A 12,589-nucleotide genomic window follows, 5' to 3' on the forward strand; every position below is an offset into this window, starting at 1 on the left:
GGCCCCGCTGTCAGCTGAGCGGGGCGGGGACGGCACCGCCGCGCCGCCCCCGCGGGGCATTTAAACCCTGCACGGCCGCCCCCGCCCCGCGGCCCTGCGCTCCCGGCACATCTGGAGAGCCGCGGGCGGCTGCGGCACCCTTTGTGTCCGCGGTCCTTGCGACACGCGATTACAGCTTAAAGCTTCCCTCGCGTGTGAGCGGGAGAGGTTGGCTTTATTTAAATAAAGCAGGAGACGGTGCCACTTCCTACGGGGAATGTCTCTTCCCCCCGGCCCGGGAGGGAGCTCCCGGAGGCCCGCTGCCGGAACGGGCCGGGCCCCGCCCGGCGCCCGGGCTGCGCTGAGCGCTTCCTGCGGGAATCCTGCCCCGGGAAACGGCTTATCCTCCTCCCCAGCCCAATGTGGAAGCAGCAGCCACCACCCGCGGCGGATGGCTTTTGTGCGGTCTCCATCCCCGCTCCGTGATGGATGGCACCCGTACCGCGTTACGGGAGAGCTATTTTTTGGCTACCCGCGCTCCCTTTCAAAGCAAAAATCTAAAATGTTGCTTCGTTCCTAGTTCATTTAAGATTTACTAGCCATTCTGCCAGGTGCAGAAAGAAATCAGCGTCGTTTTACCCCCGCTGCTAGAATTCTTCTCGTTAGGATCACCCGATGCCAAAATACCGGCAGCTCCGTCCGGGAGCTGCACCTACTTTTAAAGGGGCAGAGATAATTCTTTCGAAGCTCTAACTTTTTTTTTTTTTCTCCAAAGTGATGAGATTCCCCCCATATCTCGATAATTCTGACATCTGGATATCATAAGGAGGTTGTTGGCAAAATTCAGTATTTTCACTTTTATCCTTTTGTGTTTCATCTGTTTATTAGTCCTGGTCCATGCCTTCTTGTAATAATTGCAGTTTCATCTTTTTCTTACTGTGGACTCGTACGACCCCTTTATTTTACCTCTTATCAGTATGAATCACATCTTTGCTTTTTATTGTTTACATTTGTCCTTGTTCAACAAGTGCCTTTGATAAGAAACTGCCTACAAGGAAACTGATATTTCATCGAGCATGTCTCATTTTATGGAGGTACATGGAGTAACTCTCTGACCTGGAAGCCACCTAGGTCAGCATCTCTCTCCTCTCTCTCTTCATCCCATGAAATTAACAAATTTTATGCTGTTTTATTTCTTAGCTTCCTGTCCTGCAGACAAGAGCTAAACTAATATTTTCCCTTCCCAATAACCCCGGTCTCCAATAAAAAAAAAATAAAAATTTAAAAATAAATAAAAAGAGGATGGATCCTCTCTCACAATCCTCAATTCTTGTAGCTGCAGCACTCAGTAACAACCTGAACCTCGCTGGAGCTGCAGAGAAATTTTCTGTGAGACCAGTCATTTTCTCGACTTTGCACCAGAGCTAGGTTGTTTTATTTAGTTTGGTTTGTTTATTAACTCATATGTATTTGCTTATTCAGCCTCAGGTCAGATGGTAAGAGCTTGACAAGTCAATCTCTGACTCTCATTCAAAACCAAGTGCTCATATTGTAGGTATGTCTGGTTTTTGAGGCTCAGTGGCATGGATGTCTCCAGGAAGTCCAATACAGAGGCTTCACCAGCCTCTCTAAAGGATCTATGCATTAAGACTGCTTCTAAAAATAACCCAAAAATTAACACAATGGTTCTGACATTTTTACTTTAAATAAAAACCAGCTGCTAGCTGGTTCTAGATTGCTTTGGTTTAGCTGTCTTCTATACAAGGCAGCATTTTTTGCTTGAATAAAATTCAGTGCACAGACACCTCCATCTCAATAAAATCAGTAGTGCATATAGCATTAAACAAGAGGGAAAAGCACAACACATGGGATTGGAGGTGTAAAATTAATAAACTCATTCTTCCTGGGTTAGCTGTTAGATTGAGCTCCAACTTCTATATGCCCAGCTCCCACAGACAATTTTTTTGTGGGGACACTGATTTCTCCTCCTAAGACAACTGATCTTCTGGGCACAAAAGTCATCCTAATGAGGTCACAGATCTTTTGCCAAGCAATACCCAGCTTGCCTGAGCTCTGGAATGCCGTGTTACATCCCTGGGCCTGGATTTTCTCACCTAAACCCCTCCATCTAAGTTGTTCTGGTCTTCCCCTCCTAGGGATCCTAGCTGATCTAGCTTTATGTACAGCACACTGCCTTTGGATAACTCTTCTTCACTCTCATGGGCTTTTTTCCCCCTCCATCCTGGCTCTCATCCCAAGGAATCTGTGACTTTTATGACATTTTAGCAGAATCTAGGCATTTTGGTTGTCTTTTCACCACCCAAACCCACTCTTCACTGATCACCAGTGCCTCCTTAAAAAGGCTGCCCTTCTTTCAATACTTCTGCTCTACTTGCAACATCAAGTGCTTAAATTTTACAGAAGTCACAGCAGGTCCACAAAGGTGCAGTGGAGCTTCTTGCAAGAGTGAGAGAAAAACAAAGAGGAGGCCTAAAAGTATCACAAAATGCTGCACATACGAATTAATCAGCCAAATGCCATGAAAAAACATTTGTATGGCTTGGGAAGCAGCAGTGTCTGATACAATTGTGCAATGAGACACATCTAGGATGATCAGAGATAACTGGGTGGGATTATGAGTATTTTTTCCTTTCACCAACAAGAAAGGTTAAGATTCCACAAGGGATTTGAATAAAATGGGTGTCCTCTATTCAAATAATATTATTAATAACCCCAGGGAGATAAGGTTTGTCCCTGGCACAGCAGAGCACAAAGCAGTGTCAGAATTTCGTACATGTTCCTCCAAGGAGCAGGGATAAGATAAGAATGAGAATTTCAGACTGGGACAGGCACAAAAAACTTACTGGCATAGACCAGATCTGCCTGTGACCTTTCACTTTGATCTGCTCTCCTGTGGCAGCAGCTTTGTTCCTTCATCAGCTGGATTGCCATTGGTGCAACACAGCAAGAGAAGGTTTTTGGCTTGGCAGATTTGTTCTTCTTCCTTAGGTACTTGTATCTCCAGTTGCCATGAATATTTCTCTCAATGTCAATTTGGTTCAGGTTTCCCTCTCCATAACCTCTCAGTGAGTCCTCGTTCCTCAGAACCTGTTAGTTTAAACTGGGTCAAATGCTAACAAGCGTGTCAGCTCTCCCTGCCCTTAGGATCTGCCATAAAAGATCAGACCATCAAGCTCTTTGTCCTACTTCTGCAAGAAGCCAATGCTCAATGCTTCAGAGAGGTGGAAAAACCTGCTATTTAAAGGTTATGTCCCTTCTCCTCACTGTAACACTGTTGCTTCACTTTCTATTTTCTTCATCATTCTTCCATGAATTGGAAATCATGCTGCTATGATGGATTGCTCACTCCTCCACACAGCTCTACAGTTCCCCCTCTAAGATCTTTCACAAGCTGCCAAGCCACATTGATTTTCCATTGAAAGCCTCTCCTGTTCTGCTCTAGTATCTGTGGGTCATGAGATCCTGTAGGGTGGAAGGAAGGAAAACCACTAAGATGCAATACCAAGGTTTGTAATGCTCAGGACATTTCAACCCTTTGTAGGGTTTGTTGGCTGACTTTCAGTTGAGCAGTGTTGTCAGCTCCTTCACGAGGAGCTGGATGTGAATAGTCACCTGAAAGAAATGGGATAAGGATGGCTTAAGGATGGACTGTAAGACCAAAATACAAGTCATTCTGGCAGAAAGTGTGGAAGAGTCTATAGCAGAAGTTGGAAAAACAACAACAGCAGAATATTTTATAGAGAGGTTCATAAAGAATGTAATTTTCATTCTCTGAGCTTATGCAAGAAGACTGCTTAGAGCATGAGAAAGGTGTTGGCTGCCTTAGGGTCTAAACCCAAATAAACCAGCTCACTTACCATAAGGCTTAAAGCAAAGAACATTTCCTCCAGCTCAATCCATCCTTGCTTAGAAAGCAGATACTGCAGGCACATATTCTAATATCTAATCAAATTATAATACCATTAAAGCAAGTGGCTCACCTTCTATACCTGCCTCATATCTGTAAAGATTGAACTTGAATAAAAGCACATGGCTTTCTTCTGACACATTGTATAATTATTATTCATGCAGCAGTCTTAAAGTAAAGGGTGATTACTTCCCAGATTCTCTGCCACAGGACCTCTGAAGCTCTGGTGCTTTAAAATCAGAAGGTTTTAAATCTCTAATTCCCTATCGTAGCCCATTGCATTTCATTAATTTTATGTACATTCATCATACACATGTCCTTGCATTGCAAACAGATATATTCCACTCTTATCTGCTTTCTGAGAGGATCCTTGAGGGAGAGGTTTCATGAGGCAACTGAAATTATGCAATATTGCATCTTCTTCCCCCCTCCTTCCTGGGACTGGCTCTGTGTTCCCACTGCTTCCATCACAAACAAATCTGTAGCGTTGTCTGCCTCTCCTGAGTGCATCCAGTTCACCATCAGCAAATAGATCCCAAAATATAGGCAGGGATGGAACTGTTGTCCGTTTTCATTTGCATCATCATCATGCTGCAAGCCAGGCTTCTCAGCATGCAGCTCATCCCTCTGCTGAGGAGGCAGCTCTGCTTCAGGGCTGGCCTCCTCTCTGGCCTTTCAAACCTCCCCCAGCTAAATCAGCCACCTCAAGGGTTTAGTCTTGGAGGGGGAAGTCACAGCAACCCCTCAGGGCACACAGACTTCAGACTTCACACACCGACTCAGAAACCACTCCTAGGCAAGCCCTGCGGTTGCCACACCTGCTCTCTGGAAGTTTGTGTCCTTCACCACCCCACTCTTTCCTCTCCCCATGTTCAGTGGCACAGTATGGCAAAAGTCTGTGGTGATTCCTGCCATTTTGTCCTGCTTCTGCCTGTGATTCTATACTGAGCTTGTGAGATGCACCTCCTCCTGCCAAGCAACCCATTTGGTGAGGGTTTGCTCCAGTCCCTCACTCCATGAAGTCAGGAGAAAGATCATGTGTAACCATTAGCTTTTGTTTGGTTTGGTGCCAAGATCCATGGGTCAAAGACCGTATTTTGCTCAGAGTAAGGTACACTTTCTGCTCTTTGGATGTAGAAGACACGCAGACTGTTCCCACTTGCTACTGAGATAAAAACTAATGAGCAAAGTACTGCTTGAATAAATCTAGCATGTCATGCACTAATGGAGGTGTTGTGCTGGGACCATCAAGCTAAAGCATCCCCACAGAGATTTCCATCTATCTCTGACAGCATCACTCACTTGCTTCGTGACCTTGGCCAAATTGCTTGTAACTTGACTTGCAGAAGCACCAGACACCCCTTTGCAAATCAGGTCAGTGCGCTCCTTGTGTTTCAACTGCCCTCAGGAAAAGAAAGCAAACACTGCCTGAACATCTGCCAGGCATAAAGCTCTATTGTTCCCCAGGCCAGCCCGATGGCGTTGCACCAGAGGCAGATGCATCTCTACAGGGGCAGCAGCCCCCGACGCTGAGTCCCTCCAGCCCACGCGTCCCAACACCATCATCTGCTGACATGATGAGCAGATCATGCCAGAGATGAGATGAGATGAGGTGGGCATTCAGTGAGGACAGCAAACCTGTTTTTTATTTTGAACTGATTTCTGCTCTCTGCTCAAGGTGTTTGTTTCCCTGCCTTCAAACTCCTTTGGTTTCCATGCTCCAGGACCCCCGTCCCTTACAAACTGTCTGTTTGGGAAAGGCCTGAGAAGGCAGGAGGATCTTGCAACAGAGTACAGCTGTCCACGTAAAGCATGAGGAAAAGGCTGTGGGCTTCTTCTTAAAGCACTAGAGCTTCAAAGGCACATATTGTGGCAAGGAGAAAGGCATGAGGGGATCCTGGCAAGCTGCTTGGACCACATGCCCACAGCAATATTGTCTGCAGTGGCAGGGGTTCAGGCACAGCTGTGTCAGTGGTCTGTGCTTCCAGATAGATGATCTCTGGGAAAAGCTTCCAGAGATGATGCATTCAAGCAGTCACATCTACCTAAGTAATGCCATTGTGTTCAAAACCTAGTCACAAATATTGCCTGCCCTCATCTCAGTTACCAAAAATCAGGTAATCCCCTGCCTACCAATACCAGTGGAAGCGTGAACCACCCCAAAATCTGTCCATGAACAGCAGGTAATCTCTTTGTCAAAATGCCTTTGGCCTTATTACAAATGTAATTAGAGTCTGATTCCTACTTCCCTTTGAAGCCTCATTCAGTAAGAAGTGCCAGACACCCTGCATCTACATTACAATGCATCCTAGCACACTTGAAAGCCCAAGGGCATGCTAAAGAACTCCAAAGCCATCGAATCCATAGCCAATATACAACATGCAATCAAGGACGATGAAAAGTATTTCCTGCAATGAATTGTGAATTGTTATGTCATTTAGCAAGGATTGCCTTTGCTCTGTCCTCTGGGTTATGTTCTGAATCAAGAAGCAGTTCATACTAATCAAGGGTCCGTTTCAATTTCCCCACTAGTGCTTTTAGCAAAAATCTAATCCACAGGTTTGGCCATACCTCTCTACCACTTATCCCTCATGCCCAAGAACAGCACATCTGCTTGCAGGAGATGCTTAGGAGAGTTGCTGCTTAGGAGAGTTACTACTGACAGCAGCTTCACTGCAGCTTTTCTGTGCTGGCTGACTGTGCTCGTGCTTTACTGGAAATCAGCTCTGAGCTCATGCAGAGGAGCTCAACCAGAAGGACACAGATCAAAGCAGTTTGCTTCTCCTTGAAGATCATATTTCTTAGTGACTTCCTTGCAGAGCAATAGTCACAACTTATTTAAGCCTGGATCCATGCTGAGCAGTTCCAGCACTTCCCATCAAGCATATCCTTTGGGGGTGGGCACATTTGACACTGTCTAATGTGGCAATGAGCTAGCTCAGTACCTCCCTCCAGGCTAAAATTCAGCTGTTACTGGGAAAACCCAGTAGAAAGTATTTTCCCAGATAAATCAGAGCCGTTGGCTTCCTGGTGCCCAAGATTACCCAGCAGGGATGAAGGCAAGAGATGATGGGTAACCTTTGGTGCCAGGCACTGTCAGAGCATCTGGCAGCTCCAACTCTGATGTCAGCCCATGGGTGACATTGAAGGGAGCCAGACTGGAAACACAACCTTGGGATGGCGAGGGGGAAGGGAATGGCTTGCTGGGGGTCTATGAACAGACTGGGCAGGACTGTGGGGAGCTAGAGACCAGCCCTGCAGTGACATTGCTGGAGCATAGACTGACAGTTTTGGAGGTGCTGAAATAGGGTTCTGGGCTGTGGGCAGGGTGTGGGGAGAGCCAGGGCCAGAAAGACCCATTAGTGCCTTCAAGGCCCTGGCACTCAGCAGCTGAGATGCACTGATTTCATTGGGGGAAGTGCTTACCTTCTAGTCTGGAAGATAACAGCCTGTAAGCTTCATTAGTCTTGGGCCATTCATCCATATTGAGGATTAGTTCACCTGCAGGTGCTCCTGCCTGGCTCCCCCAGCACCAGTTCATGGTGCCACAGCTGAAGAAGTTCACAGTGACAGAGCTTTTGGGGTCACGGTGACACTGCTGCTTCCACTCGATGCAGCTGCTTGCATTGAAGCTTCACACCTCAGCTGATAAATCCCAAATGTGAGATCACACAGCACAAGGCTGGGGGTTCTCAGGCTCCCTTTGCTCTTTGAAGCCCTGGGAGCTGGGACAAGGAGGTGTCCAAGCAGGTCCCTGTGCGACCTGCCCAGCCTTGCAGGTAACAGGTCCAGCTGAAAGCAAGCTGGCTCCCAACAAACCATTTGGGTGTCACTGCAGCCAGTGTCCTCTGCTGCAGGGAAGAAATTGCAGTGTACTGCCAACACAATGAACTTGCAGAAGCTTGAAATACACAAAGCCATTACATATGGGCTAATGTCAGCTTGAGTTGCTTTGTAAACCAACCCTACAGAATCACTTAGATTAGAAAAGACCTTTGAAATCCTCTATTCCAACTATATTAATCTATTGACAAGTGTGTTTAAAATCTATTGATACAGGAGTGACAGAGTTGCCTGTTTCCTAAAGGAAAGGTATGTCAAACACCCAATTTTAGAGGATACGCTGCTGAAGTATGGATGGGAAAGCCAGTGGACTTAACATGTTGTAGGATACCAGTGAAAATTGAGAGGAGTTTCAAAGGCTAAGTTTTTTCAGCCCATTATGACCTTTCTATGCCTCCACATGCATAAACAGTAGCTATTCTGCCCTTCTTCACCCAACTTCAGTTTCACCCTCTTCATCATGTGAGGAAGGTGTTGCAGGGGAGTTTTGTGTCTGTTCCTTTCCTTGCAGTGGTATCACATGATTTCCATGTCCTCTGGCTATTAATGCAAAATAATGAATAGTAGGTCCTGACCCTGACCCATAGTTAAGCTGCTTGAGGACCCTGACACCCTCCCAAGACACAATAGCAAACATCAGCCAAAAGAGGAGGCATATTGTGTCAGGTCCTTGGCAGAGAGCTTCCTCTAGATGCTCAAGAGAGTAAACACCACCTGTCTATCTTGTCTGTCTCAGATCTCCATTGTTTCCTCTGTCCCTGGGTCCAAATTTCTGGCAGACTACCATGTGGAAGGTGAAAGGAAAAGTTCTGCTGGTGCCAGGATCTGAGCACCAGTAGAAAACTAGAAAATTTGAATTGCAAAAGGAAACCAGCTGCTGCGAGCTGATGCCGCTCCTTGAAATCTTGATTTGCTTTCCTTGCCCCTTGGCACCAGCTGCTGTCAGCATGATCCTTAAAATCAGATGACCAAAGGTACTATGGTTTCAGGATTTGTTTCTGGAACAAGATGGAGCAATTAATCTACCTGGAGAAAAGAGAAGAAATCAGTCAGAAGAGGAATTTGTCAGAGACAAACTAGAGGTTTAAACACAGAAATTAATCCATCCTGCTTGGCAACACAGAGAGCCAAGACTGAGAAGCATCACTTGTATTAGGGCCCCAGCTGGTGGTCATGATTTCATTCTCCAGACTAAGGGTTGGCTGAGCTCTAGTCTTTGATACTGTTTTCGCCTGTCTGGGAAAAGCTAAGGACTAATATATACACTGAAATAATGAGATTTGCATATCACCCTTGATATATCACATATGGAGAAAATGTGGGACAAAGCCATGGGGAAGACAGATGGTTTGGGGTTTATTATCTCAGAAAGTCAGGAGGGATGAGGTCATGAAAAATGTCTTTGTGTCATTCAGGAAAACTTAGCTACCTGTTGTATGGAGACCAGAACAGAGACACTCCATGGTGCCTATGCAGCCTTTTTCCCTGGCTGCCCATATTCACTCAGCTTCCATCATCTTTCAGGGCTTTGTAGGAACACACACACACATAAAAATGACTAAAACAATTACAAAATCCCCAAACAAATAAATGTTCTGATGCCAGGCAGAACAATTACTCAGCTGATTATCACAAAATATTGCTGGGACCTGAAACTCAGGAGCCCAAGGCTCATTACTGCATGAGATATATGGGAGCCCAAGTCCCACTAGCTCAAGGAGACTTCAATGGTTCAAAAACAGGACTTGAAAATATGAACCCTCTAGTTTTAACAGAAAAAACAAGTATCCAAAAATACACCAAAGAGAAGCACAAGCCACCTGACTCTATGCATCTTTCCAATCTTCATTCATGCTAAAAACGTACTCTCTTGTCTGACTGCACATGAATAAATCCAGCCAGCTAAGGCTAAGAATACTTCAATCACAGACATGGACAAAAGACAAAATCAAGAATGAGATCAAGGGTAATAGTTTTCAACTTCTCACTCTTAGCAACAAGGCTTTCATAGATGAGAGATTTTCTGTGCCAGAAAACCTGAATCTATAGCAGTACAAGGGCCAGATTAATACAGTTTCTCCTCACTTCATCACTCCACTCTGAAAAATAGCTGCACCTTACAAATTCCCCTTCTTGCCTCCACTGCTAGAAGGCACTTGATGCCTTCATCTCTGCTAGCTGCTGCTCCTTCCTGCTCCTAACCTAATGCAGCTGGCAAGGCAGTGGGGAAAGGGAATCCTATGAAAAGGACATGTAGTGCTTTCAAGACACATCACAGATAATATGTGATTGTTGTTATGTTAAGATGCCTATTCTTCAACTGCAAAAGATGTACTGTTATTCTAAAATTGGACTGTAGCTGAAGGCATGACCAAGTAACTGAATTGGCTGTCCCTTACCAAGCCAGAGCTCTCAGCTTCAATTTTACCTTAGCTACTTATACCAGCTACCATTCTGATATTGACTTGCTTCCACAGCCTCTGGGCAACCACAAATTGATCCTAATGTGCAAAAATCCTGACTGTTCATACTGATTGCTGGGATGCTTTTCACAAATCAACAGCATCCTAAACCCATCCATTTTCCCCTTGGTGAATTTCCACCAAGGAAATTCACTGAGGTCTTTTCACCACAGCAAACTGGGGCAGCTGACCTTGTCACCTCTACCTGGAAGAGGAAGAGACACCTGGGAAGATCACCTGGCTGCTGAACCACTGGCCTGCCTTCCTTTGAGTTTAACCTATGTATCTCTGAAAATTCATGAGTTGTGGGCTTGCTAATGTGAAGGTAGCTCCTCTCTGTCTTGCCGTCCTCTTTGTCCTTGGGCAGCTTCATTTCTTTGTTATTAATTGGCTCGAACAAGATTTCCCCAGACACTTGGGCAGTGGTAGCATCAGCCAGTAATCCCCTAATTCCCTTGGACACCCGGCAGTCCCTTGTGTGCTACTCTACAACTGCATTTTGCAAGTGTTGCACTCCTCCATGATACACCAAATCGAAGTTTTGTGGTGATCAAAGACGTCCTTGTCCTCAGATCAAATTCCAGCACACTTCTGGTAATTTGAAGATACCAGAAATTGTAGCAGAAATTCTTCAGATGTCCACATCTAAAGCAAAAAGCCTTTGGAAATTAAACTCTTTTTCTCACGGATGACAGGCTTTGATACTTTGCTGAAATCATCAGCACAAAGCTTGTCCTGAAAGGTTAAAGGGTTCACCTAGACTCTCACAAGAGGTATGGCAGCTATCACTGGTATTGAGGCTTTCTTACCTCCTACTAAGAATCTGTACAATCACAACTAATTATTTGTAGTTAAATGAGAAAAAAATTCTGATTCTAACATTCCTGCCACTGTTACTGGGAAAGACTTTACCCCTCCTTTTTCACCTAAGAAATCTCTCAACTGGGAGCCGCCAGACAACTTCTTTGAGAGACTGGATCTAGATTATCTTTAAGGTCCCTTCCAACACAAGTCACTCTGTGATTTTAAGATTCTATCCTTTTTAACTGCCTTTTTAAGTGTGATGTTGGTCTGTATTAGACAGCAGTGACTGAGGTTCACATAGCTACTAAGAAAAATATCATATATCAGAAGTTCAGAAAAGCTAGATCTGAGAAGATTCTTGTTAAAATATCAATCAAAGAGGCTGGTGATCTAAGTGCAAAAGCTTCCCTGAGAACCATGTCAGGCATAAAATAAAATGTGCAAGGTAGAGCTGTATCATCACCTGTCAGCGTCCTGGTACCATATCTTACATGGCATCCTGAGCTGATGTTGATAACATTACCGAGTTCTTTATTCCTAGCATGGTGGTGAGTACCTAGAGGGCACAAACCCCCATGTTTTATTCACAATTTTTATTTCACAAAATATTGCATGTTTCATTCATCATTTTGGGTGCTATGAATGTTTTCAATATCTCTCATCTTGGAGAGGACCAGCAAAAGCTGCGGAAAGACCTTTGAAACTTCACCATTCCCCTAGGGGCTCCAAGAAATGACACCCTTCCTTGAGCTTAAACCACAAATTGTTGATACAGTTCGAGGGATCATTTCTAAAAAGACTGAATGTGGGTCCTGCTTCAGAAGAGTAAAAGGCATGCAAGTATTCCTGTAGTTTAACATGTCTGTGGATTCCAGGCTCCTTCGTGTGTCAGGAGGACACCAGCTTCTGTCTGGATCCTGGTCACTCTGCAGCCCGGCACGCAGGGGTCACCTTCTCTCGGGAGACTGCGGATCACACGCATTTAAATAAGAGATCCTGGTTTACAAGCAGCTTTCCGACCCTGGAGAGTACATTTTAATTGTAACGAGCTCACAGATCACTAGATGGCCTCGTAACCCCGGAGTTTTGGGCAGACCCAGGCTCGGGCTCAGGAATCGCCAGGTTTAAACCCCTGGCACCCCAAGGGATGCAGAATCATCACCTCGGGCAAGGCACAAGAGCCTTCTAAAAAGGCAACGCGAGAAATTTGGTACACTTGGTCCCACCAGGAAGGTAGAGAACCCCACATTCGTCACTCCTGTTACAAGCTGCTCGTATTCCCTGAATGCCAGCAGACGGGACTGGAGATGGAGCAGAGACTAGGTGGGAGCTGTTGGGGAGTCGCAGAGGTCTCAGAGGGAGGTGAATCCATTCGGGGGAATTTCTCTGTGAAGCTCAGAAACTGAGAAATCGGAGAGCATGCAGGTGGGTTTGGTTCCTTGTCGCACACCAATGAGTCCCAGTCACTGCCACGTGGAAATGTGGCCTCGGAGGAAACCCCAGTGTTTTGATGGTGTGCTTACCTACCACAGCGCTGTGCCCTCCCGGGGGACAGCAGCAACACGGTGAAGCG

At 45.5% G+C, this 12,589-nt stretch overlaps 1 protein-coding gene across 1 annotated transcript in view; it reads right to left on the minus strand.

Moving 5' to 3' along the window:
* Positions 1-452, minus strand: part of DENND5B (DENN domain containing 5B) — a 103,978-nt gene extending 103,526 nt beyond the window's left edge. Inside the window, exon 1 of the mRNA XM_033514691.1 lies at positions 252-452. Within this exon, the coding sequence (XP_033370582.1) occupies positions 252-452 (201 nt within the window). The remainder of the gene's footprint in view (positions 1-251) is intronic.
* Positions 453-12,589: the final 12,137 nt, after the last annotated feature.

Source organism: Parus major, chromosome 1A (genome assembly GCF_001522545.3).
Source record: "Parus major isolate Abel chromosome 1A, Parus_major1.1, whole genome shotgun sequence".
Classification (NCBI taxonomy): domain Eukaryota; kingdom Metazoa; phylum Chordata; class Aves; order Passeriformes; family Paridae; genus Parus; species Parus major.